General features: G+C 48.0%; 1 protein-coding gene across 1 annotated transcript in view; it reads right to left on the reverse strand.

The window, feature by feature from the left end:
* The window catches only part of ZFTA (zinc finger translocation associated), a 153,372-nt gene that overhangs the window by 18,686 nt on the left and 108,001 nt on the right, over window positions 1–26,685 (reverse strand). The window contains exon 5 of the mRNA XM_085625913.1: window positions 23,518–24,099. Within this exon, the coding sequence (XP_085482039.1) occupies window positions 23,518–24,099 (582 nt within the window). The remainder of the gene's footprint in view (window positions 1–23,517; window positions 24,100–26,685) is intronic.

The raw sequence follows: 26,685 nt of genomic DNA on the forward strand, positions 1-26,685 counted from the left end.
TGAATTTTGTGCGTAGAGCCTGAATGCTTGCAATCCTGGCAGGATTGGGGTAGGCGAGCGCTTTTGAGGTGTCTATAGTGGCACCTAGATATTGTTTTATGTGGGATGGTTGTAGATTGGACTTTTCGTGGTTTACTGTGAATCCTAGCTGGTGAAGTAGCTGGATCGTGGTGTGTGTGTGTTGTACACACTGGCTGTATGAACTGGCTTTTATCAACCAGTCGTCTAGGTATGAGAAGACATGAATGTGTTGTCTTCGCAGATGTGCTGCCACCACTGCTAGGCAATTGGTGAATACTCGTGGTGCGGTTGTGACTCCGAACGGAAGCACTTTGAATTGGTAGTGTTGGCCATCCACTACAAATCTGAGGTACTTCCTGTGAGCGTTGTGCACTGGAATGTGGAAATAAGCGTCTTTTAGGTCCAAAGTCGTGAGGAAGTTGTTTTGGGAAAGCAGCGGAAGTACCTGCTGAAGCGTCACCATATGAAAATGGTCTGAGTGTATGTATTTGTTTAGGGGCCGAAGGTCTAGGATGGGCCGTAGAGTCTCGTCCCTTTTTGGTATGAGAAAATATAGGGAGTAGACCCCCATATTTTGTTGGTTGGTAGGAACGTGTTCTATTGCCTTTTTGTCTAGGAGGGAGATTACCTCCTGCTTAAGTAGCAGTAGATGTTCTGGTGACATTGGGCGTTGTCTGGGTGGAATGTTTGAGGGGGTAGATATTAGTTCTAGGCAGTAGCCTGACCAAATTATTTGTGTTACCCATTTGTCTGAGGTGATGGTAGTCCAGACCGGAAGGAAATGTTGGAGTCTGCCCCCAACCGGAGTGGGATGGTCTGGGGGAAGTGGAGGGAAGTCATTGGGTAGGCGCGGTGGCAGAGCGGGTGGTGTTTGTTTTGCCCCTGCCTTTGTTATTGTTGCCCCTGTAGCCGCCTCTTTGCTAACCCCTTGTAAAGGTGGACTGAGTAGGGGATTTGTATGAAGTGGAAGCGGTGTCTGAGGAGTAGCCTCTGGATGTGCTCCGAAAGGAAGAGCGGTGAAAGGAGCGTCTGGGAGGGTGAGATTGTAAGGCTCCCATGGATTTTGCCGTGTCAGTGTCCTTTTTCATTTTCTCTAGGGCGTCATCTACTTTTGGGCCAAACAAATGTTCCTGGTGAAAGGGATGGTTGAGGATGGAGGCTTGTACCTCCGGTTTAAAACCTGATATCCTTAGCAAGCATGGCGACGGAGGAGGACACTAGTATTGATGGCCCTAGAGGCTGTATCTGCTGCATCTAAGGCACAAAATATGGAGGTATTAGTAATTGTTTTGCCCTCCTGAATTAGCTCATTGGCCCTAGCTTTGTACTGATCAGGGAGATGGTGCATTATGGCTTCTAACTCGTCATAATGGGCCCAGTCATACCTCGCTAGTAGTGCTTGTGTATTGGCGATATGCCATATATTGGCCGCTTGAGATGCAGTACACTTGCCTGATGCGTCCAAGAGTTTAGCCTCTTTGTCAGGTGGTGGTGCGTCGCCTGACGCCTGGGAGTTGGCCCTTTTCCGTGCTGTGGATACTACCAGGGAATCTAGTGGTGCTGACCCTCTGATGTAGGAGGGATCTGTTGGGGCGGCTTTATATTTCTTTCCAATGCGCGGGTTAATGACCCTGGCTCTGACTGGGTCCTTAATGATCTCCGGTGCAGGTTTTATAACACCTTTAAGCATAGGCAATATGGAGGTGGTCCTATGTGTGGTGTCAAATGTATCTAGGAGGATTCCTCCTCCACTGGGTCGGTATGTAAATCTACCCCGTGGTAGTGTGCTGCCCTTTGCAGTAAATGGTTGAACCCCAAGGAGTCTTCTGGTGGAGAAGGTCTGGAAGGGTAAAGATCGTCTTGTGGGACGTTAGGGATATCAGGGATTGAATATGCTACTTACCAGTATGCATCTGTTCTTGGCATGTAGGGCTGCTGACATTCATATCTGTGCATAGATCGCCGCCTAGTGTTGGGTCCGGATGTTTGCACGTTGTTGTCCTGGAAGAGTCTTCGAAGTATCCTGAGATAGGTGACTCCTCCCCTGGACCACAGTGCGCATGGGCATCCTCTCCATCCTCAGATTGTTTTTCGCCATTGTGGCAGTGATGGAGTAGATACAGAAAGTGATGACCATGCTATACAGTAATTCTGAGAGCTGCAGCTGCTACAGGCGCCGGGGATGAGGGTGGGCGATATGAATGTCAGCAGCCCTACATGCCAAGAACAGATGCATACTGGTAAGTAGCATATTCAGTTCGAGGCATGTGGGCTGCTGAATTCATATCTGTGCATAGAATACATAGCAGTACCTCATATTAGCGGCGGCCACCAGTGCCAGCTGCAGCGGTCTGAAAAAGAGTTTTGAGAACAGCCTGTCCTACAGGTGCCTGCTGTTTTGAGTGTACATCTACACAGTAGTGTTTGGTAAATGTATGTATAGTGGACCATGTGGCTGCTCTACATATTTCCTGTAAAGGAATGTTTCCCAGGAAAGCCATGGACGCCCCTAACTTACGTGTTGAGTGGGCTCGTGGGGGAATCGTTAATGTGCGTTTAGCCTTTTGATAGCAAATTTGAATACATTTAACGATCCATCTGGCTATACCTGCTTTGGAGATGGCGTTGCCTTTGTGTTGTGGAGAAAAGGCAACGAAAAGTTGTTTTGTCTTCCTAAAGTCTTTAGTTCTGTCTATATAGTACATGAGGGCTCTTTTGACATCTAGTGTATGGAGCATTCTTTCAGCGACATTTTGTGGGTTCTGAAAGAAGACAGGCAGTTCAATAGTTTGATTCATGTGGAACTGCGATATTACTTTAGGCATGAATTTGGGGTTGGTACGTAGTACGACCCTGTTTGCGTGAACCTGTATGAATGGCTCTTGAATGGTTAGTGCCTGGAGTTCACTAACTCTTCTTAACGAAGTGATTGCCACTAGGAAAGCTACTTTCCAAGTGAGGAATTGAATCTCACATGAGTGGAGAGGTTCGAAGGGTGGACCCATCAGTCGGGTGAGGACCAAGTTGAGGTTCCACACCGGTGCTGGTGGGTGTCTTGGGGGAATTACTCGTTTAAGTCCCTCCAAGAAAGCTTTGATGGCAGGCACTCTGAATAAAGAGAGGTGCTGCCTGTTCTGGAGATAGGCTGCTATTGCGGTCAAATGGATACGTATTGAGGTGTATGCCAGATTGCATCGGTATAGGTGTAAGAGGTAACAGATTATATTTTGAATAGATGCGTCTTGCGGGTTAATGTCATTGTTGTTGCAATAAATGACAAACCTCTTCCATTTAGCTGCATAGCAAGCTCTGGTAGTGGGTCTCCTGGCCTCCTTATGATCTCCATACAGTCAGGTGGCAGGTTTAGGTAGCCAAACTCTAAGACTTCAGGAGCCAGATTGCCAGGTTCAGCTGTTGCGGATCTGGGTGCTGAATTTCGCCATGGTTCTGCGTTAAGAGTGCAGGTTTGATCCGCAGCCTTTGATGCGGCACCACGGAAAGTTCTAGAAGGGTGGTGTACCATGGCTGGCGCGCCCATGTGGGAGCAACTAGGATGAGTGTCAGTGAGTGTTGTCGCAGTTTGCGTGCCACCAGCGGTATTAATGGCGCTAGGGGAAAAGCGTATGCAAATCTGCCGGACCAGTTCATCCATATCGCATTGCCCTGCGACTGTGGGTGTGGGAACCTGGCGGCAAAGCTTTGGCATTTTGCGTTTTCGTTTGTGGCGAATAGGTCTATCTCTGGATGACCCCACTGTTGGAAGTACGGTTGGAGTACTGACGGGTGTAGCTCCCACTCGTGCATCTGGTGGCTGTGTCTGCTGAGCAGATCCACCATCTGGTTGTCCTTGCCGGGGAGGTGCTCCGCCATGAGGAATATGTTCCTCTGAATGGCCCACTTCCACATGCTCTGAGCCAGATGAGACAACTGTGGAGAGTGTGTTCCTCCCTGCTTCTGTATGTAGTACATGGCAGTCATGTTGTCCGTTCGGATCAACACAACTTTGTTGCACAAGTGTACTTTGAATGCCTTCATTGCCAGGAAGATTGCCATCAGTTGCAGAAGGTTGATGTGCATCTTCTTTTGTTGTATTGTCCATAGTCCCTGCACTGTGTAATTGAGTACATGAGCTCCCCATCCCTGGAGAGACGTGTCCGCCGTCAGTATTATTTGTGGAACAGGCTCTTGGAACGGTCGGCCCTTGCAAAGGTTTTGTGGATTCCACCAATGCAGAGAGTTGTATGCCCGACCGCTCACCAACACTAGGTCTTTTAGTTGCCCGTGAGCCTGATGCCATTGACGTGCCAAGCACTCCTGAAGCGGGCGCATATGTAGTCTCGCGTGTGGGACTATGAAAATGCAGGAGGCCATCATGCCTATCAACTGCATGAACACTCGCGCAGGAAGGGAGTGTTGAGGTTTGAACTTTGAGATCAGCATTTGCATGCTGTTGATCCTCACTAAATTTGGCTGAGCTGTGGCTGCCAGAGTGTCTATGGTCGCACCCAGGTACTGTTGTACGTGTGCAGGTTGGAGATGTGATTTTGGGTAATATAGTGAGAATCCCAGACTGTGAAGAAGGTGAATGGTGAGGGACATGTGGCTGGCACATTGCTGGGCTGACTTTGCCTGAACAAGCCAGTCGTCCAGGTAAGGGTAGACGTGAATGTGTTGTCTCCGTAGGTGTGCAGCCACTGTAGCTAGGCACTTGGTGAAAACTCTGGGTGCTGTTGTCACACCGAAGGGGAGGACTTTGAATTGGTAGTGCTGCCCCTGAATAGTGAACCTGAGATATTTCCTGTGTGACGGGTGTATGGGTATGTGGAAGTACGCATCTTTGAGGTCTAGTGTGGCTAGGAAGTCTCCCTGGCTGAGCAGCGGGAGAACCTGCTGTAGGGTGAGCATATGGAAATGCTCTGAGAGAATGTATTGGTTGAGGGGTCTCAGGTCTAGTATAGATCTGAGCGACCCGTCCTTTTTTGGTATTAGGAAGTACAGAGAGTACACCCCTGTCCCCTGCTGGTTGAAGGGCACGACCTCTATTGCACCTTTTTGCAGCATACTTAGCACTTCCTGCTGTAATAATGCTAAGTGCTCTGCGGACATAGGACGGTGCTTTGGCGGTATTGTGGGTGGAGTGGAGGTTAATTCGAGACAGTAACCGTGCTGGATAATATCCCTGAACCACCTGTCCGTGGTGATGGTATTCCACGTGGACAGGAACCGCTGGAGTCTCCCCCCGACAGGTGTTATGTGGTCGGGGGGAAGGGAGAGGGCGTCACTGTTTGTTCTTGGGTGAGGACCTGGTGTTGCCGTAACCGCGTCCTCTGCCCTTGGTGCTGGAGCCACGATATCCACCTCTGTTTTTATCGTAGGTACTCTGTGTGCCCCCTTTATTGTATGTCTGCTGTGACCCCTGTCCTCTAGCCGCTCCCCTATTCCCGGGGCGACGAAAGGAGCCACTACGAAATGTCTGCGTTTGCAGAGCCCCCATTGACTTTGCAGTGTCAGTGTCCTTTTTGATCTTTTCTAAGGTGGTGTCAACTTCTGGTCCGAATAAGTAGTCGGGGTTGACAGGCTGATTTAGGATGTTGTTTTGAATCTCAGGTTTGAATCCGGAGATTCTTAACCAAGCGTGTCGGCGTAACATGACGCTGGTGTTTATCGCCCTCGCAGCTGTGTCGGCAGCATCTAGTGCGCACTTAATGGATGCGTTTGTAAGAAGTTGTCCCTCTCTGATGAGGAGCTCCGCTGCCTCTTTGTACTCGTCTGGTAGATGTTGGAGTAGTGACTCTAGCGTGTCATAGTGTGAACGATCGTAGCGAGCCAGGAGGGCCTGTGTATTGGCAATGCGCCAGATGTTTGCTGCTTGAGCTGCAATCCTCTTGCCTGAGGGTCTCCAGCACCTTGGACTCTTTGTCTGGGGGAGGAGCATCACCAGTTGTTTGCGAGTGCGCTCGTTTGCGAACGTTAGCAACCACCATGGAGTCCAGAGGTAACTGACCTCTAATGTACATAGGGTCCCCGGGCGCAGGTTTGTATTTTTTTTCAATCCTGGGGTTTATCACCCGTGCCCTGGTTGTTTCCTTGAAAATGTCCTTTGCTGGCTTGAGAACACCTTTCAACATGGGCAGAGTCTTGACAGTCCTCTCAGAGGAGGCGAAAGTGTCCACCAAGAAGTCGTCCTCAACTGTGTCAGAGTGGAGTTGCACTCCATGATTGGCTGCAGCACGATCTATGAGGGCATTGAAGGCAGCAGTGTCCTCTGTGGGAGATGTTTTTGCGCCGTAAAGCTGCGTGTCCTGGGTATCTGTTGTGGCACCCGGGTCTGCAGGGTCATCCCAAGCTTGATCTGGGTCCTGCTGCTCCTCAGGATCTATATCCCTAGGGTAGGTGGTATCATCACTCATGTAATCCTCCATTGCGTCCGTGTCGGAGGGCGTCGGAGAAAAGGACTGGGGATCCGCATAGGAGGTATGCAGGCGTTCGTATAGAACCGGTTCCGATTCCGCTGGCAGTTTCTGCTTTAGAGGGATTCTGTAAGAGTCCAAGGCCTGCTCTGGTGTGACCTTCCGTTTTCGGAGCATGAGTCTGCCGGTGTCGGCGTCGATGAATTGGGACGGTGAAGGTCCAATAGGAGAGTGTCCAGTAGATGGGGACCTTGTCTGGCTGACACGTGTTCGGATCTCGAACATCTTTGGCGCCGTGGACGGCGGCAAACCAAAAGTGATGTTGGTTGGTGCCGAAGGTGCCTTTGGAGCCTTTTTCGAGTCGGGGCCCGACGTGGACTGGAGGGCTGCCTGTTCTCTGATGCGTTGCAATGACGCCGCAACTTGTCGCACCGAGAACGCCGAGGGTTCTTTGGTGCCGAGTGGTTCTGCAGAGGTAGGCGTGGACTGCTTCGGAGCCACAGGGTCATCGAGTCGAGGAGAGGTAGTAGCGGTCGACGGAGTCGATGACTTGACCCTAGTCGCTGTCTTCGAAGTGGACTCCGATGGAGCGGCCATTTTAACCTTGGTGGTCGGGGCCGATTGCTTCGGTGCCGGGGGCCGAGGTGCTTTTGTGGTACCGATGGCCTTCCTTTTCGGGTCGGTACCGACATCCGCTGCAGCAAGTTCGGCGCCGAAATCCCTTTTAGTGCGTTCGGAGCCGATGGTCTTGGCTGGCGTTGAAGGAGTGGAGGTCTTCGAGGGCTTCGAGCCGACCACTGTTAGTTTCACTTTCGGTTTCTGTGGAACCGGTGCGACGATTGGTTTCGGTTTCGTTGAAGGGAAACCAGTCTTTTTGGGTAATAATGGCTTTTGTTGAATGTTCAAGGCCGGGCCCGAAGGCGGGGCCGAAGAACTGCGGGATTGATCTCGGGTAAGGCCCGGAGGCGATCCCTTGACCGGAGCCGTAGAATGACGCACTTTGATAGCCTCCGTTTCGACGGGTAGGCCCTGCTCTTCACCAGAGCTATCTTCTTCGGCCCCAAAGGCCTCATCGTAGTCTCCTACCTCATCGTCGGCTTCTTCCCTGTGAAAAAGCGCTTCATCTGCGTCTTCCGATCGGGAATCGTGTTCGGAAGCGGGGCGTGATCCGGCGAGAGGCATTTGTTGCACACCGGGTGGACGTCGATATGTGGATATTTGGCGTGGCAAACAGGACACCGTTTGAATGGGGTCCTCGATTCCATCGTCGATGTAAGGTCGATGGTCGGATTAAACGGATCTGAAAAAACCTGAATAAGTTTGCTAAACTAAGCAAGAAAGCTGTCGATACCGAGCGGGAACAGTACCGACGAAAACTAAAGGCCTTTTGGCCTTAAACTAAATTTTCCTAACTTGAGCTAAGATAAGCACATCCGAACCCAATGGCGGAAAAAAACAATCTGAGGATGGAGAGGATGCCCATGCGCACTGTGGTCCAGGGGAGGAGTCACCTATCTCAGGATACTTCGAAGACTCTTCCAGGACAACAACGTGCAAACATCCGGACCCAACACTAGGCGGCGATCTATGCACAGATATGAATTCAGCAGCCCACATGCCTCGAACATTATAATCGTCCCATGGATCTGGGGATCCTGTGGGAGTGGGGTCCCCTGTAGGTATATCTTGGGGCACATCCCCTATGTCATCATATGGATCCCCTTGATCATCATCATTCGGGGATGGGGTCGGTGAATGATGAGGTGGGGGTGGAGAAGGTGGAGGAGGGGAAGGTGGAGGAGGTGGGGAAGGTAGTCTGAAAGGGGAGGTAGCAGAGTCCTTCCTTTTTGGAGGTGGAGGCGGAGCAGGTTTCTCTAACTGTCTCTTTTTGATAGAGAGTCCAGTTTTGGGATCCTTAGTTAGTGTTTTTTGTAAGGGATCCGGTGCGAATAGTTCTGGAGAGGTTGGTTGGTCCGTCAGCGCCGAAGGCGTCGGGGCTGTTGGTTTCTTAGGTTTATCGGTGTTGGTTCGTTGTTTGGAACCATGCTTGGAAAGCTTCGATTGTTTAGTAGGTGCCGAGATGGATTTCGGCTTCGAAGTGTCGGTGCCGGTGGCCTTGTGTGCTTTTGTCGGTACCGAAGATGGGGTCGGTGCCGAGGAGCTGGGTCTCGACCCCGAGTGTTTCGGTGTGGGGCTCGGTGTCGAGATGGAGGCCGGTTTCTTTATCGGTGCCGAAGAGTGTTTATCGGCTCCGACGGTGGGCTGGCTCGAGCCCGAGCCGCCCGAAGGCTTAATTGGCTTCTTTACCGGTCCCGAAGATGCGGTGTGGGAAGCAGTGTCTTTGGTCTTGCTTAGGCCCGAAGGGGTGACCGAAGCCTTTTTCGGTGCCGGTGAGGGTGTGGGGGGGTTGATTAGCACTCACGACCCTCTGTGCCAGAGTGATGTCCTCTACATCCAAATCGTCGGCTTCGGATGTGCTGACGAGTCCCTCGTCGGTGTGTTGTTCTGGAGCGTCGACGCCTTCCCCAAAGATGTCGTCCGGGATCGCCGTCGAGGAGTGTGCCATGGTTCTTCTGGCTCTTCGGTCCCGAATAGTTTTCTTGGACCGGAAGGATTTACCCGCTGGACAGTTTCGAGCCTCGTGTTCAGGGGAGAGGCAGAGATTGCACACCTCGTGGAGATCGGTGTGGGGGAATTTGGACCCACATCGAGGGCACTTTTTAAATGGAGTCCTTTCCATTAGCCAGGACCGGAGCTTGGGTAGGCCCGAAGGCCGCCGTCGACGACTGGAACCGAAGGTGTTGCCGATGAGAGGCGCGTCGAGTGGGGAGATCGCGATCTAAACAATACCGCGAATTTGGGGTGAGGATTGCGCGTCGATCGTCGAACTGGAAGCTGTTCGGAACCGGAGCGCGAAGATTACATCCGAGCCCGATGGCGGAAAAAAACTATCTGAGGATGGAGCCGAAGCCCATGTGCAATACGATCCAAAGGAGGAGTCACCGACCTCGTGACTTCCAAAGACTTTCCAAGAGGAAAAACAACTGCAAACATCCGGGCCCAACACCAGATGGCGATCTATGCACAAGTGTGTAATCTGCAGCTCATATGCCTCGAACATAATGATTCTGAAAGATTTCTCAAAGCAATATTCAATCCCCCGCAGCGCTGGCTTCCATCAGTACTGCAATTTGTCCAACATTCTTCTGGTATTCAGCCTTGCAAACAAACAGCGGGACTTGCTTGGTGCACAATGCATGCATGCACCTATTTTCTGTTATCAGACTGATTTACAGGTCTACATTATTAAACTCAAGTAAGTGAGATGGTGGAAGAAATGCTGCATTTCCTCTGAATCACTACAAGAAATTTTCCTATTTCCAGGTGGTAGCTGGCCTCGCTGTATTGTGCAATGATTTAGTAATGTCCTATTGAAATGTATTGGATAAAAAGATTTTTGAGATGGGCAACAACATCAAATATATCTGGAAGACCATAATTCATAATTACGTTATTCTTTGTGAAAATAGATCCTTTCGCTCTGAAGTAGTGTTTGGTAGCATCCATGTACCCTAGTCAATAGTTCATTCACTCTAAGTTATTCACTGAGCGCAAGCCCTCTCTGCAGGTCCCCTCTTCTTAACAAGCATTTGCAATGCAATGGGTCTCGCATTTATGCGAGTTTAAGCTATTGGCATTGTAAATGACAATGCCTTTTATTTATGTTTTTAAAACAAAAACAAAAATAAAAGGGCATTGTTGTTTGCAATGTCAATAGCTCAAACTCGCGTAAATGCGAGACCTATTGGCTATGCCAATGCTTGTTTTTAACAGGAACCAGTGCATTTAAAAAAAAAAATTCAAAAACAGTTTTAGGGAACTTTATGGGGAGCATGTTGTTCCCTTAAACAATGCCTGCTCCCCCTGAGGCTGCCAACATGATTCCCAAAGGGAAAAGAGTCCTAAGAGGACCCCCTTCCCCTATATGAATCAGTTACCACCACAACTTGGCGTTGAAAAATCATCAATGGTTTGCAATGGTAATTGTAGTCGTAAACCACTGACACCTTCTTTTCCGAATCACAAGGGAGACGCCCCTTGCACGCCCTCTCCAGTTTACAAAATTGGAAGAGGTTTACAAAAGTCCTTTTACCAGTCAGAGATGATTTTCCGACTCAAAGGGGTTTCTTTACATAAAGAAAAGCCCTTTTGAGGTTGTTACTCCTTAAATGTGTGTGAATCTAAGGGTTGCATTCATTAAAGGGCTTTATACTTCAGACCGTTTGTGACTAGAAAGTTTCCACAATCAGTCTGTCCCACACTTATTGGTGGAAGGTATTACATACAGGGTAGCTTTTATATTGTCTGGGTACTGAGAGCATATGCAAATTTAAATATTTGCTACAGTTGGAGAGTCTGCAAGTCCAGTTTGATGTGTCTGTTTATGCCATGAAACAAATGGAGCAGATTTTTGACAATAACATCAATACTGTTTTCACAGTTTTAGTAATGTATGAATGGTATCCATGCACTAAAGTACAGTATGAAAGTGACAGACTATTAGTGGTGCCTCTATTCACTGATGCCACATGTCATTTATGAACACGTTCAGTGTATAAGAAAAAAAGATGATGTGAGGATCTGGTGCAATAACCTCCATTCCCCTGACAACGATCACCAGGTACACTTCAACAGGTCAAAACAGCTGAAGTGTAATGCAGGGAAACGCATTAACTACACATCGAAAGGTCAAAACAGCTGATGTATAATGCAGGGAAAGCCCATTAACTACACTTCAACAGGTCAAAACTGCTGAAGTGTAATGCAGGGAAAGCCCATTAACTACACTTCCACAGGTCAAAACTGCTGAAGTGTAATGCAGGGAAAGCCCACTAAATTCCAAGGTGGGTAGATTTTGGTAATGAAAGCAACAAAACCTGCATGTTATGCCACGTTTTGAACAGTACAATTTGTAGTAACTGGAGGTAATTACTGCATCCAAGTAATTCAGAAACTCAGATTTGAGGGCATTAGTGTTCCAATGTAGCCAATACAAAGTACAGAAAAATGGGGGTTAATTGTACGAGAATGCAGTCGGATGACCGGAAAGAGACTGGTGGGACTAGTGTCGTAATGATGGCCACTATGCACATTCAACGACTTGTTCAGCAGGGGATAGAAGTAGCACAATTAATGGGTGCAAGGGGCATTTCCACAGAGTGCCAGAAGCAAATCTAGACATACAGTGAATTGTGAAAAGGAAGCTCAAACATCAGGAAAGTATGAGAATATCCTGACTACAATCTGCGACACTGTACAGCTCAAAATGGTAAAAAGGTAAAGGCCCATTTATGGGCGTGCTACACTATTATGCAAAAAAAGACACATGACAAATTGACCCAAGAAACTATGATGATCATGCGAAGAACATGTTGCAGTCAAGTGGGAGGAAACTGTTCGATGTAGGACATTCCCACAAGAGCATGCAGATATGTGCATGGATACTATGCACAGATGTGCTTGGATGCACAAGTTACTTACCTTCGGTAACGATATATCTGTAAGAGACATTAGTTAATTGATAGATTCCTTACCTTCGAATTACCCCAGGCGTCAGACTAGATTCGTAAAGATTTCAGCAGCAGTACCCTTGCGTGTCGGAAGGTGGCGTTGTGTGGCTCCGCGTCCGTCGTAGGCGTCATGATCGCCGGGATGACGTCGCATCAGTTCTGTACACAGCTTTCAGGGAGGATGGGTGGGGCGGTAAGGAATCTATCACTAACTAATGTCTCTTACAGATATATCGTTACCGAAGGTAAGTAACTTGTGCATCTGAAAGAGACACGTTAGTGATAGATTCCTTATCTTAGAATAGACACCCAGCAATACCAACCCTGGAGGTGGGTCTGCGAACCAAGATTACACCAGAAAGTCACGGAGAACAGAACGGCCAAAGAAGCTGTCTCTCCGGACTTGACTGTCAAGGCAATAATGCTTAGTAAAAGTGTGCAGTGAGGCCCACGTGGCTGCCTGACAGATGTCTTGCAGGAGGACACCATGTCCCAATGAAGTAGTAGCTGCTGTCGCCCTGGTAGAATGGGCACGCAACCCCACCGGAGGTTCCTTTTTATCCAGAGAATAACAGGCTTTGATACACAAGACGACCCAGAGGGAGATAGTCCTCTTGTGTACAGCCCGGCCTTTCTTGGCGCCCTACGTAGCCAACAAGGAGCTGGTCATCCACCCGGAACTGTTGTGTGTGATTCAGGTAAAATGAGAGTGCACGTTTTGGGTCCAGACGGTGGAGCATTTCTTCCTCCCTGGAAGGGTGCGGAGGTGGAAAGAAAGTGGGTAAGGTGATAGTTTGCCCGATGTGGAAGGCAGTAACAACCTTTGGCAAGAAGGAAGGACGAGTGCGGAGCACAACCTTGTCCGGATGAACAGACAGAAAAGGAGGTTTACAGGAAAGAGCCTGGATCTCACTCACGCGCCTAGCAGAGGTGATGGCCACCAGGAAAGCAGTCTTTAAAGTCACTAAACGAAGAGGACAGTTGTGAAGCGGCTCAAAAGGAGCACACATCAAATAAGCAAGAACCATATTTAAGTCTTGCCTTTGAGAAATCTACTTACGACAGGGGACTTGGAGAGAGGGGTGATCAGGGAGCCTGAGAAAGGCCGAAATTGCTGAAAGGTAGCCCTTAATAGAGCCCAGAGCAGAGCCCTGCCGGGCCAAAGAAAGAAGGGACAAAAGGACTTCTGAAAGAGGGGCAGAAAGGGGATCCACAGCCTTTGCTGTGCACCATGCCACAAATTTATTACACCTGTAGGCGTATACCGATTTAGTGGAGGGCCGCCTGGCCGCCAGAATGATAACACAGACTTCAGGAGGCAAGTCAAATGGAATAAACTGTCGCCGCTCAATCTCCACGCAAGGAGGTGGAGGCTGGACAGGTTCGCGTGGAGGACCGTCCCCTGCTGCTGCGACAGAAGATCCTCCCGAAGAGGCAGTTGGATCGGGGGACCCACACTTATACGAAGTAGCTTGGGATACCAAACTCTTCTAGTCCAGTCCCGAGCCACAAGAATGACTTGGGCCCGGTCGTGCCTGATCTTCTTCTCTGGGTAGAAGTGTTATAGGCGGAAAGACATACAATAGACCGCAACTCCACTCGTGACGAAAAGCTTCGCCGAGTGAGTGCCGCCTTGGAAATTCCAACACGCAGAACTGTTGACATTGCGTGTTCTCTTCGGTGGTGAATAGATCTAACCAGGGCTCTCCCCACTGTTGAAAGAGACCTTGCGCCATCTCAGAGTGAAGACGCCATTCGTGATCCATCATGCACCTGCGGCTGAGTTTGTCCGCCCTGGCATTCAAAGAACCTGCCAAGTGTTGAACCACCAAGGAAATGCCTTGATGTTCCAGCCATGTCCAGAGATGCAGAGCCTCCTGACATAGGGTCCACGACCCCACCCCGCCTAGCTTGTTGCAGTACCACATGGCGGTGATGTTGTCAGTGAACACCTGCACTACTCTCCCCTTGACAGAGGGAAGGAATGCCTTCAGTGCCAGTAGGATCGTCCGGAGCGCCAGAGGGTTGATATGGAGCCTGGAGTCCGCCAGAGACCAGAGGCCTCTGAACTCTGCCTCTCCCATGTGGCCCCCCCATCCCAGGAGAGACGCATCTTTCACCACTTGTGCTCCGGTTGGGGAAGGGAGAGTGATCTGCCGCTGACCCAATGCTGGTTCATGAGCCACCACTGCAAATGTTGTGCTTTGCCCTCCGAGATTTGGATGTACTCGGACAGGTCCCCTTGATGCTGCGCCCACTGGAACTTCAGGTCCCACTGCAGAGCCCATATATGCCATCTGGCATGATTGGTCAGCAGGGTGCAGGAGGCCATGAGGTCCAGCAGCCTCAAGGTAATCCTGAACGAAACCCAGGACAAGGGCCGAAAGATCGGAATCATAGCCCAAATGTCCCGGACTCGCTGTTCGGGAGGGTAAACCCGAAACTGCGCTGTGTCCAAACCGCTCCGATAAAGAGGAGCTTCTGAAAGGGAATCAGGTGCGACTTTGGCACGTTGATGGAGAACCCCAGCAAATGCAGGAGGTCAGCCGTAGTCTGGAGGTGGGAGCACGGTGAACTGAAAGTGCTCATGGCCTACCGTAAACCGCAGGTAACAACGGTGGGCCAGCAGGACAGGGATATGAAAAAAAGCTTCCTGCAAGTCCAGCGCTACCATTCAGTCTTGTGGGTCTAGGGCAGACAAGACCTGAGCAAGTGTGAGCATCTTGAACTTCTCCTTCCGGAGGAAGCGATTGATGTTCCGAAGGTCTAAGATAGGGCGCAGGCCCTTGTCCTTCTTTGGAACCAAGAAGTAGTGGGAGTGACAACCACGACCTACTTCTGGTGTCGGAACGCGCTTGATGGCCCCCTTGACCAAGAGGGCCGCAACTTCCTGCTGGAGAAGTGCCAAGTGATCCCCCGACATGTGGTGGTACTGAGGTGGCATGGCTGGAGGGGTAGTCTCGGAGGGGAGGGAGTAGCCCCTTCGGACTATCTGTAAAACCCACTTGTCCGAAGTGATGATACACCAGTGTGGGAGGTGATGGCGAATCCTGCTGCCCACTGGTGTTTGGTGGTCCTGAAACAACGGACTAGGAAGGTTTGGAGGCAGGGGAGGTGGTGGACTGACTCGCCCGCTGGCCTCGTGACCCACCACGGCGGGTCCCGCGTCCGCGGCTGCGCTGAGACTTGCTGCGCAGGCCTGTGGCTTTGAACAAACATGTTTGGGTGCCCCTTCCTTGGCCACGAAAGGAGCGAAAAGCAGAAGCCGAAGGAGTGCGCGTGGCCGAAAGACCCGAGGACTTGGCCGTAGCCCGCGAGTCCTTAAAACACTCCAACGCACTGTCTGCCTTGCCGCCAAAAAGACGAGTGCCATCAAAGGGCATGTCCATCAGAGTATTCTGGACATCCCCATAATAGCCAGTTGTCCTCAGCCAGGCGTGATGGCGTAGCGCCACTGTCGTGGAAATCACTCTGACCAGGCGGTGTCAAGGCCACAACCACCTCTCGTTCCGCAGACAACTGAATACATGGCTTTTCCCATAAATTCCATCTGCTCCTTACCGCGCGTCTGCAGCTCTGGGATGCCTCCGGGTAGCCATGCGCTATACAAGAGCACACTCATACTCATAGGGAACTTGGCTGCGACTCTCCCCTCAGCAATAGCTTGGGAGAGCACCGTCCGGGCCTCCTCCGGACACTGAGGCAGCACTTGCGCCACCGTATCCCACACAGAGTGGGAATAACAGCCCAAGAGGCATGCGGTGTTCACAGACCACAACCCTGAACTGGCGGAAGAGAAAATCATCTTCCCAAACTGCTCCAGTTTCTTGGATTCCCTGTCCAGAGGTGCGGAAGGGAATGCGCTCAGGGATGCAGAGGCTTGGACCACCAAGCTCTCAGGGGTAGGGTGTTGGGAGAGGAAAATGGGGTCGCCTGGGGCCAGGCGATGGCGATGGCGTTCCTATCCACATCAGGTGCTTAAAAGAACGTCTGAAAGTGCGTCATTGAAGGGCAGTAGAGGCTCCGCAGAGGAAGCCGCCGGCCGAAGCACTTCTGTCAGGAGGTTAGTCCTGACGGCCACTGTAGGGAGCTCGAGGTGAAGAGCCTCGGCCGCCCTATGCAACACCCTTGAATAAATACCACCCTCCTCCGTAGCCACGGTAGAAGGAGACAGTGTACCAAGTTCTGGAGAAAAATCCAGTCCACCTGTGTCCTCCAAATCCTCTTCCCAGCCCGGGTCTAACTCTCATTGGGCTGTGAGAGGGTCTTTAGACCCCTCCCATTCCTCCCCGTCCTCCGTAACCTGCTGGGCAGGTGGAAAAGAAGGAGGAGGATGGAGAAAGGGATAGAAATTCCCCATCGGCGTCGGAATCGCGTCGATCGGCACCGTCTCTATGTCGGGGTGGAAGCCGGGGACGGCATCGACCGGGGAGCCGGCAGACGCCGGTAGCGGTGCCGTAGACGTCTATGTCGGTGGAGGTCAATACGAGGCCAACCGACATTAGCTGGGATCCATGCATGGATTCATGGGGGTCTCGCGACGCCGAGGCGACGTCGAATAAGGGCGAGGACCCCCGGTCGGACCCGCAGGGCCCGAAGGCATGCTGGCGGGGCCCGACGGTCTAAAGAGGCAGGCCATGGCTGACAGAAATTCCTGCAGCTGGGCCGGAGTCGCCGACGGACCCGGAAAAGCCGGGTAGGCCGTCGGCAACTGCGTAGGCTCCGCCAGAGCTGCGGGGATAGCACCACCCGCACCGTCAGCCGTGTCGCACAACAGGCTAGGGGAAGGCAGAGAGCGACGTCGCTTCTTCGACTTCTTCTGCTTCGCCTTACCAGATCCAGAGTGCGAAGACTTCGTCGAACGATGGTGGCGGCTCCGCGACCGGTCCCTCGACCTCCCACGGGACCGGGAGCTTGAACGGCACAGAGCCGACTCCCGGGCCTTAAGCAACTTTCGGGACCGCTCCCGCAAAGTTTTCGGAGTCATGGCCCGGCAGTCGGGACATGACACGGGGTCGTGGTCGCGCCCCAAGCAGTAGAGACACTCGCGATGCGGGTCCGTCACCGACATCGTGCGGGGACAAGCCTCGCAAGACTTGAAACCGGGCATCCCTATACACCAGGAGTCAAAGACTCAAAAGAACAGAGACAAAAAGTCCCAAATACGCAGTAAAAAATTGACTGGGGTACCGCTCTCTCCGAATCTGCACTTGCTGGCGCGGAAAAAGAAAGAACTGACTTCAGCGCACAAGGGCGGCGTCTAAGTAGCTGCCACAACATCATCCCGGCGATCATGACGCTTACGACGGACGCGGAGCTGCGCAACGCTACCTTCCGACGCACAGGGGTACTGCTGACGAAAACTTTCTGGATCCAGTCTGACGCCTGGGGGTATTTCTAAGGTAAGGAATCTATCACTAATGTGTCTCTTTCAGATTGTCTATGCGGTGGTGGCCACATCGACAAACATCCTTTTTTTTTTTTTTTTGACAGAGTTTTACATAGCGCGAACTTGACACTAACCGGGTATCAGAGCGCTTTACATTGCACCAGTTGCATTACATGAGAACACATTAATTATTATTTTTTGGGTTACCCCGCATGCGTTACTCCGCATAGCTTTACCTAACATTTTTTACACCGCAAAATCTTTTACAACACAGGATTTTATACCGCAAACTATTACAACACATTCCCCAAAGTAACGCCCCGTGGAGTTAGAATAGTAAATTGAGTTGTGAGGGGGAATGCGTCGTAATGGATTGCGTTGTAAAGCCCTGCGTTGTAAAAGAATTTGCTTTGTAAAAACTACGGGGTACTGGCAGGCGGAGTAAAAGTGTGCAGAGTAAATTGTCCTACTCAACCACATCGGACTGGTACGGCTGGAAATGTAGACATTTGAGCCACACCAGTGGGGAATATTGTTCCAGATTAGAAGAAGAGTTTGTATATCTGTTAAGAAGACAATGGGTTATTTAAAAGCTGCGTTTAAGAAATAGATGGAAAGGCTGCCAGCACTACATTGTATTAAAGGAGAGATCATTCACTTCATTACAAACTAGATAATGTACCAATATTACATAATGAAAAAACGAATTTAATTTAGATATTACCCTCCCCCTCTTCCTAGACCTGCATCTGTCGCTTGCCCAAGGTCTTCACACTCGCACCATGTGGTCAGAATAAAGGTCACATTAATTGTTTTGTACTTTCGGCCTACCTTACCCTGACTCCACCAAAAGCGCTCTTACTGCCCTTTCAGTTGCCTACCAATCCTGAAGAGTAACTAACCATCTGCGTTCCTGTCACTCATAGAACCACCTCTTGTCACCCAGGACACCAGAAGGGTCCTCCCTCCTTCATAACACCAATCTGGATTGCACAGTCAGTGCTCACCTGTCTATGTATCATCTATATTCCATAAACGAACCTCACCTTGTGTGCCACTTGACTTCACAGACAGCCGGGAACGGTGAAGGTATGCACAACATGACAGTCCATGACCATGAAGATGCCATATCAGTGGCAAGAAAGTCCAGTGAGTGGCTTGGAAATGATCCCTGGATTTTAACTCCAGTGAACTTCACAATCTTTGAATACGCCAGGGGTATTTCCCAATTTGCTTTAAGGTCCAGCAGTAGTACTGCTAGGATCTAATTGGGTGACCCCAAAAGTGCACCCACACTCTGAATGAGGGTGGCTACAGCCCTCTCATTCCTGGCTATGAGGTGACTGGCAACATGAGGTGCCAGCACGATTCTAGTCCATGGGCAGGCATTTTTACCTCTATCCCTGTGAAGATATTGCATACCAAATCACCACTGTAAAGCTCAGCCCAGGCTCTTGTCTATCGGCACACGTGGAACCAGCGGCGGTTTCTGCATGAGGGCGGGGGGAGCGTCGACCCCTGCCTGCTGGCGGCAGTGCAGGAAAAATAAAATGGCAATAAAAATATTTCATTGCCATTATTTTTTTCCAACCTGTGCATTGCAGCAGCCAGCCAACCCCGAACCCACAGACATGGGGGGTTTGTCCTCTGCTGCCAAGACAGGAGCGGTGTCTGGTTGGATGCTTCAAAGGAACATGTGCACTTTGGCCGGCTGTCTTGGGGGCAGCCAAAGTGACATGCGCACCCTGAAGCTCTCCACTCAGCTGTCTTAGACAGCTGGGTAGAGACCAAGCAAAGGCCTACAGAGCCTGAAGGAGCGTCCTCCAGCCCTCTCCCTCCAATCCAGGCACTTCTCTCATGCTGGTTAACAGCATGAGAGCAGATTCTGGACTGGTTAGGGGAACTCGACTGCAGATTCAGAAGTGGAACACCAAAGAGGATGGAGGACGTGCCGCCGTGGGTAAGTACTTTTTATTTAAAATGCTTATTCTAGTGCTGGAGAGGGGGTGGCAAGTAGGAGACAAGTGGGTGAGTGTATACTGTGCGTGAAATTTTCACATCAACATGTGAATCCATGGAGTTACTTTGTGGTTCACCTGCAGGCTGGCCAGGATGAACATGGATGCATGCACTTTCCTACTTTTTGTTCTGTAAGACACCCTCCCGGAAACTGGTTCCACTAATAAATAAGATGTTTTCTATCTCTACCCTTTGTTCAGAGTAGGTATTTTTCAACCCGATTGGGGGAAACTCGCCCATCATCGTTTCTCTCCTGTTGCTAGGCAATCATGGGCTTCGGTCGGACAACATCTCAGCACACACTACATTGTTTTCTAGAAAAATGTAATCTGGACAAGGTGTTTTTTGGCCTCTGACAGTTCTTGGAGGGCAAGCTGAATTACAAAGTACAAGCATTATTAATCTCATCACTTTCCTGTTGATTTGCAAGTAATATTTTATCGCTGCATTGTTGTTTTGCCTGTGATCTTGACATTCCTCCAAAGCGTCCCGTAAGTAACTGATGGGCTTCATGCTTTTAATGGTAAATTTAAACCATACAACAGACTCTTGCACCAAAGTATATAATGAAAAACAACTGATCCTTTAGATTAAGCCCAAGACTTGTTTTACCACGCGGAAGGCTGACTCAGTAAGTCTTGCATAAATTGCAGTGACTTAGCAGTCACGTGGAAATATTATTATATATAATTAAACATTCATTTTTACACTAAAAACTAATCCTAAAATAATGATGGGCTCTTAACCCTTATTTCGATAGTCGTATTTAGCACCTACATTCTTCCCTTTGCAAAATAAGGGAAGTAGCAATCCTTTGATAAAAGGAAATTAAAATGGCACTGAGGGGCTTTGTTGACTGTGTAATGTTGTGCTATTCGAGTATAAACTATGTGCATGATGACAATAGCTTACCAGTTACCAGATACCATTTTAATGACCCTGATTCTCCTAATCTCCAAACTCCTTTGCATTATCAAGCAACATCCTGCAGGTCCTCCACTGTCCTTTTTTTTTTTTTTAGGTCTCGCCAGCGCATGCGCTGTTCTGCGAGATATTTAGTAGGTGGGTTTTCAAAGTGCTACCCTATGCTTTGGCTGGCCTAACGCTTGCGTCCACGCGAACATGCACGCACGCAACCGCCAGCTTTCAGCGCCCGATCAGGCGCCATCTGTCTTTCCTCTCGCTTGCTCTCTGAACACTCCCCTGCCCCTCCCCCGCCGCGACACTGCCACACAACTTTTATTTTAACAGCACGGTGCCCGTTTAAGGGACGCTGCGCTTCAGTTCGTCGTCTTCTTTCCTCACCGGCACGGCTATGTGCGTGCCTTTATCTTGTTACATATGCCGTTACGTTTTTATGAATCACGTCAAAGACAATGGCCAGTGAAAAATATATTATCTTGCATTTTATTTTCGATCACGGAGAAAGGGAAAATGGCCCCTCTTTTAAAGAACGTTCTTGACATTTCATAACATCACCCAATGAAATAATTGCCAGTGTCTTCGACAGCCGCCTCAGTGGCCGTTGCATATGCATTTTCTCCGCTATATAAGGTGAATGTTCTTTGAAAACAACGGCCATTCATGCTTTACTATTCCACGGAAATATCTCGATTTCATAAGGTAGAACCCGTTTTACCTACTCTACGTACATACCGCGGATAAACCAAGTCGCCAAAACCTGAGGGTGTTCGTTGCCAGGGACTGTTGGAGACCTTTCATGGATGAAACGCAGTTTTCTGTGGTTTACTTACTGGTTTTACATTTCACGATTATAAGGTATTTTAGTCGTTTGTGATATCCTCAAAGAAAGGACGAGTGTGTACTGGAGAAGTGAGCACAAATCAACCTTGTAAAAGGACAAAATATCTAGTTAACTTTGTCACTCTTGATCCTGTGTATGATGGCCGTGCCTTGAACCGATAAGCAAGCTCATTGTTGATTTTGAGCCAGGAATGACGAGAAGTGCATCACAACTTTACAGCTACCACACATCAGACTGAAAAGGCTACATATTATGTAAATCCCAGTTATATATGCAACTAGAACATGTGTGAATCGCCTCAACCGCTTCTCTATAAGGACTCTTATCACAGCTATTTGTTCTTCTATTTCGATACTCTTTTTTTTTTCCTCTCTATCATTTTATTCATACTTAATAATATAGAGGCTACATGACTCGTATTTACTGTAATCTTACTAATAATGTATGGAAGTGTGTTGAATTTAGAAGTTATGTTTTCGACCATAAACTTTGAACGGCAACTGCTGAACACAAAAAGAAATTAAGGTCTGCGATGGAGACTAAACATGGTGCAGTTTGAATGAAATACATTTCATTATGGTATGAGTGAACGCTGTATAAATGAATAGATCATGCTGTTTAACCTTGAATGGAGAGAAAATCCACTACGCTAGTGTGGTCGTAATTTGTGAACAGATAAAACGTGCCTTGGGGTCCGCAGTGTTTGAAAAGAGGTTAAATTACTTCATTTACTGGAGGTACAAGTGAAGACTGACCTTAATAACTGATGAATATGATCTTGCTGCAATCGGGGATTTCTCGAATTTTTTTTAATCCACTGGGACTTAGCAGGATAGTAGATAATGTTCAAGGGCTTTATGTTTTTTTAATACAATAAGTTGCTAATCATTCATTTTAGCGGCAAGTAGGAAAGGGCCAGACATGTTGTTCATGTGCTTTTCCAGCTTCAGGATGACCTCTGGCTGGCTTTATTGTAGTTGTACTGAGAGATTTTAAAAGTGTTTATAATGGTAGGGACTGGACTCATCTACGTGTTTAAAAGAAAGTACTGTATAGTAGTTCCTTTTGAAACAGTTACTTCTGTGTTAAAATGGTGATGATTAAAAAGGTGTGGCAGAGTGAGTGATCATGAAGATCCTTTCTGCAATGAATTTCGTTCTTAAGTTTGCAAGCCCTTTGAGTCTGCATAATGATGTAAAAGGGCTCAGTGTGTCAAATGCCACTTGAATGTCAAGCAGTAACATGTCAAGCAGTAATGCCAGCCAGTTCAAGTTTAATTTTGACGCCGTCCTTGAAGTCGGTTTTGATCTGGTGCAAAATTTTTAGATTTCAAGGGTTGGCAAATTCTTTCACAGTTTGACTAACAACAATTAGATTGCACTTACCAGCTGGTTGGGGATCTTTTTACTAGCTTAAAAAGTGACGAGTCAAACGGACAAGGTTTTAGCTTATTTGTGAAAACTGTCAGTGTAAGGGAGATACGATAGCCAGTGGAAGCGAGAGTCTTAGTATAGGGACCTGCACTGAAAGGAAGGAGTGCTACAAGAACTGAGATGGTGTTTGGGATCTTCCAGCAATGCTTTTTTCCCTCTGCATATATCCCAACAAGGTAAGTGTCTAGTCCACAAAAGTCAATGGAGGATGGCATAAATGCCTGTATCAATGCTGGGTACAGTAATTGATCAAGAAATGAGTATTTGAATATGGCTTGCTGTATTTTGTGCCGGTGGGGGCTACACCCGTATGAACGCCAATACTTTTGCCTTGGAGCATTGTGAACAAGCATTGGTATAGCCAATAGGTCTCGCTTTTGGGACCTTATAAGTATTTAGTTATGCAGCACAATATCCTTAGTGCAACAACACCAACTGTTGCATGGCTAAACACTTATAAGGTCCCAAAGGCGAGACCTATTGGCTATGCCAATGCTTGTTTAAACATGCGATTTCTCTCAGTTTCTTCAAAAAGACTTTTAAAAAACTTGACTCTTTGTAAATTAGTAAACTTAACTTAATATCTTCCAGACAGTTGCAGCCCCAAGACGCCTCTGGGCTTTTGAGCGTTTTACAATAATTTATCCTATCATATCATAAGTACATATCGAGGTCAGGTTGTGCAGTAACATATTCCTTCCCACAAAATTTGTAAAACCGTTTACAAAGTTTTGTCTCCTGAATGTATGTACCTTAAATGTAGACTCTTGAATTGTGATGTTACTAGTGGTCACCTTTTTTTTTTTGTAAAGTGTGGATATTAAGATCTATTTCTTTCACACAAGTTAGACTTGGAGAGATTGAGTCTGCACTTCCAAACAGCAAGCTAAAGTAAAACCAAACACATTACCAGAAATCTCCACACACATCTTGTTGTCGTTCTTAGTTGCGGGAACTGTGTCAGCGTTCGTCATGCTGCTGCTGGAATTATCCTCAGCTATCCTATGGGCCCACTCTTCCATGATGACTGCCTTCTCCTGGTTACTCAGGTAAGTCGTGTCTGGGTGCTTCTGCTGAATATGCATTTTAATGGTGCTGAGTTTTAATGTCGGTATTGAACAACCACACACCATGCACACCAGCCCATTCTTTGCGCTGTTGTAATCCATCATGTACTCCAGCCGCCATTGGTCCTGGTAATAGTTGCCCTGGTCCCGTCCCAAGCTTCGGTCTCTGCCCATGCCTCGGCCACGGCCTCTACCCCTGCCCCGGCCCCGGCCACGGCCACGGCCCCGTCCCCTCGTCTTGCTGAAACAGAGGTTCCAAGAGGCTGCTTTAATGCTGTCTTTACCACTTGTGTTGTCCCCAATGATGGAGGATGGTTGGTTACTGGAGCTGCTACACACCAAGGCTTCCGGGGAAGATGGTTTGGCAGGAGTGTCTATGCTTACATGAACAGCAAAGTCCTTAGGAGTTGGTGTTTGCTCCCCCCCTGGAAATAGAAGAAAAATGTCAATACCCAGACTAACTGCATTGCTTTTACTTATACATTCTGGTTAAAAACATTCCCACTTCTGCTTTTTTCATTGTTACTAGCAGCAAGGTCAATGTTTTGTTTTTCATATCTTACAAAGAAAGAACCAACCATGTTTGATGCAAAAAAAATTATGCTGTTTCTCCAAACGTACAGGGTGTCTCATATGATCAAAAGCAGCTCCACTGACTGTTCAAAAGGTCTGGAATGTTTACAACACACAAACATGAGAATAGAACAAAATAGTACCTGCGAGCAAAGGCAAAAACAGAGAGCAAGCATGAACTGCATCGACTGAAAGAGCCAGTGGTTTCATCTCAAGATATTGAACAGTCACAAAGCGGATATTATTAACACAAAACATACATTTCCAATTAGAAACCATAGGCTATATATCCTCACTTAAGAATCCAGGATTCCTGAGATTGGTTATTAGCATTAATTAAAGGTGATCTCTGGATTTTTTATTCAAGGCTCACTTTGAAACTTTGTGGGACCAGCCTGTTTCAGTATGGCATATCCCTTCTTTTACTTGTTTATTCACCTCACACTGAAAATAGATACATGTTGCTACATCTACAACAGAATGGGTCCATAGGTTCCTCAGGAGTGTCTCACCTGAAGCTTATGGTACCCCATTCTTGCAGCAGGTACCCACTTTCACATAAGGCATCTTGGTGCAAGTACGTAGGTACTCTAAAATGGCACACCCAACTGGCATAGGTACAGGTGAGTTTGTGGTATTTATTAGGGTTGGGTGATAAATTCCACTCCACCGGCATGTTGACGGACTTTTGGCCACTCTGTGTTACTAATTTGATCTGCGCTCTGGCCAAATTCTGGCGTGGCAAAGTTTTATTCTCGTGTGAAGCTCGCCAACGGTTTGATAGCAAGCGAGTTTCGGCTCAGTCAATAGGAGGGCACCGGGAGAGATTTCATCCAACGCGGGCGGTCGCAACCGTTTGCGGTCAGAAAGCTGCCACTTCAGTAGAAAATCTACTCGAGTGGCAGCAAAATCAACTTGAGTAGCAGCGACAACCCAGTGCGCTGCGTGGTGCTGTTTGCGCTGATTTTTCGGTGCTGAATGAGTTCCCAGCGCTAAAAGCCAGCACAAGCAGTGTGACCTGTCTAATTCCGCCTGCTCATGGAACTCCGTGGAATCTTGCAGAGTTTTCTTGTAAGTCCTTGAGCTCCGCCCACCCCTAGAATTTATGGGCTGTGCAACAGTGAAGATTAAAAACTTTGTATTGAATCTGCTTCACAGCCTTTAGTCGCACATGTACTGCTTTATTGTCGCTCTAAAGGGCAGATGGACTTCTATCCTGGTTTGTGGGCAGGGAATGGCCTCTGTGAATAACTCGAAGATCATCTCCACTGACGAGTGGAAATGTGTCATCGCAGAGAATGGAACATGAGTCGCATCGCTCTCGGTCTCCCTCTGTATAATGTAATGTCACTTCGAAGGAATTGGACCAAATCTTTGCTACTCCATAAGTTATGGGTAAAATTAATCAGAGCAGTCTTTGGAGATTGGCATGGCACCAACTGGCCAACAAGATGCCACAAACAGGTCAAGGTCACTTTATCCATAGCTGTCAGGAGAGGGATTCTTTCATATATCACCATTATTACAGGAGTGGTTGGTCTCAATAAATACAGCAGACACAATAATCAGTAAGAACCCAGAATGTGTCAAGTGCCTGGACAGCATTAAGAATTCAGCAACCACAAGGCACAAAGCCAGAAACGAAAAAAGTTCATTTATTTCTGGCTTACGGCAAGAATGAAGCAATAGACGAGGATCCCATAAGGCCACAAGGCTAGGCACACTCATAGATGCTACCAACATTTCGTCATGGTTAATTGTTTTGGGACTTATTTTTTCTCTTTCTTGAATTACTGCTCTTTGTTAGCTTTTCTTGCATTTATTATACCATCTCCATAAATACTGGTAAAGGGCTTGGTGTAAACGAGATAGAGAATAGTGATCCATAAATAATAAACTAAAATGACATGCTCATAAAGAGTATGCTACGTTACCCCTTCTGTGATAAAGGAATGTCAGTTGTTACATCACATTTTTTTTTGTCTGGAATGATTAGAGCACGGTCTTTACTTCATGGGTATCTCTGTATTGCGTTAATTTACATCAGTGGTATTTTACTTCGCAGCTTTGCTGGCATTATTTTTAGCATATATATGTATTAAAGTAAACTACATATATATATTGTATACATCAATATAAATATTTTTTTAAATCGAACCTATTAACTATTTGAAAATTTCTCTTTTGACTTACTCTAATATGTATATTTAAATTACACTTGATTTAAATAAATTAATACGGACTCAATTCCTTTAAATAGATCACTTAATCATTAACAAAGAAAAATGAAAAACATCTGCCCATGGCCTGTAGTGCTGTAGATTTACATGCTCTAAATACTCCTGCCATCTAGTGTTGGGCTCTGACATGTACAACTTGTTTTTCTTCGAAGAAGTCTTGAGTTACAAGGTATTGCGATTTTTCCTATGACTGGTATT

The sequence above is a fragment of the Triturus cristatus genome, chromosome 9 (genome assembly GCF_964204655.1).
Source record: "Triturus cristatus chromosome 9, aTriCri1.1, whole genome shotgun sequence".
Lineage (NCBI taxonomy): Eukaryota > Metazoa > Chordata > Amphibia > Caudata > Salamandridae > Triturus > Triturus cristatus.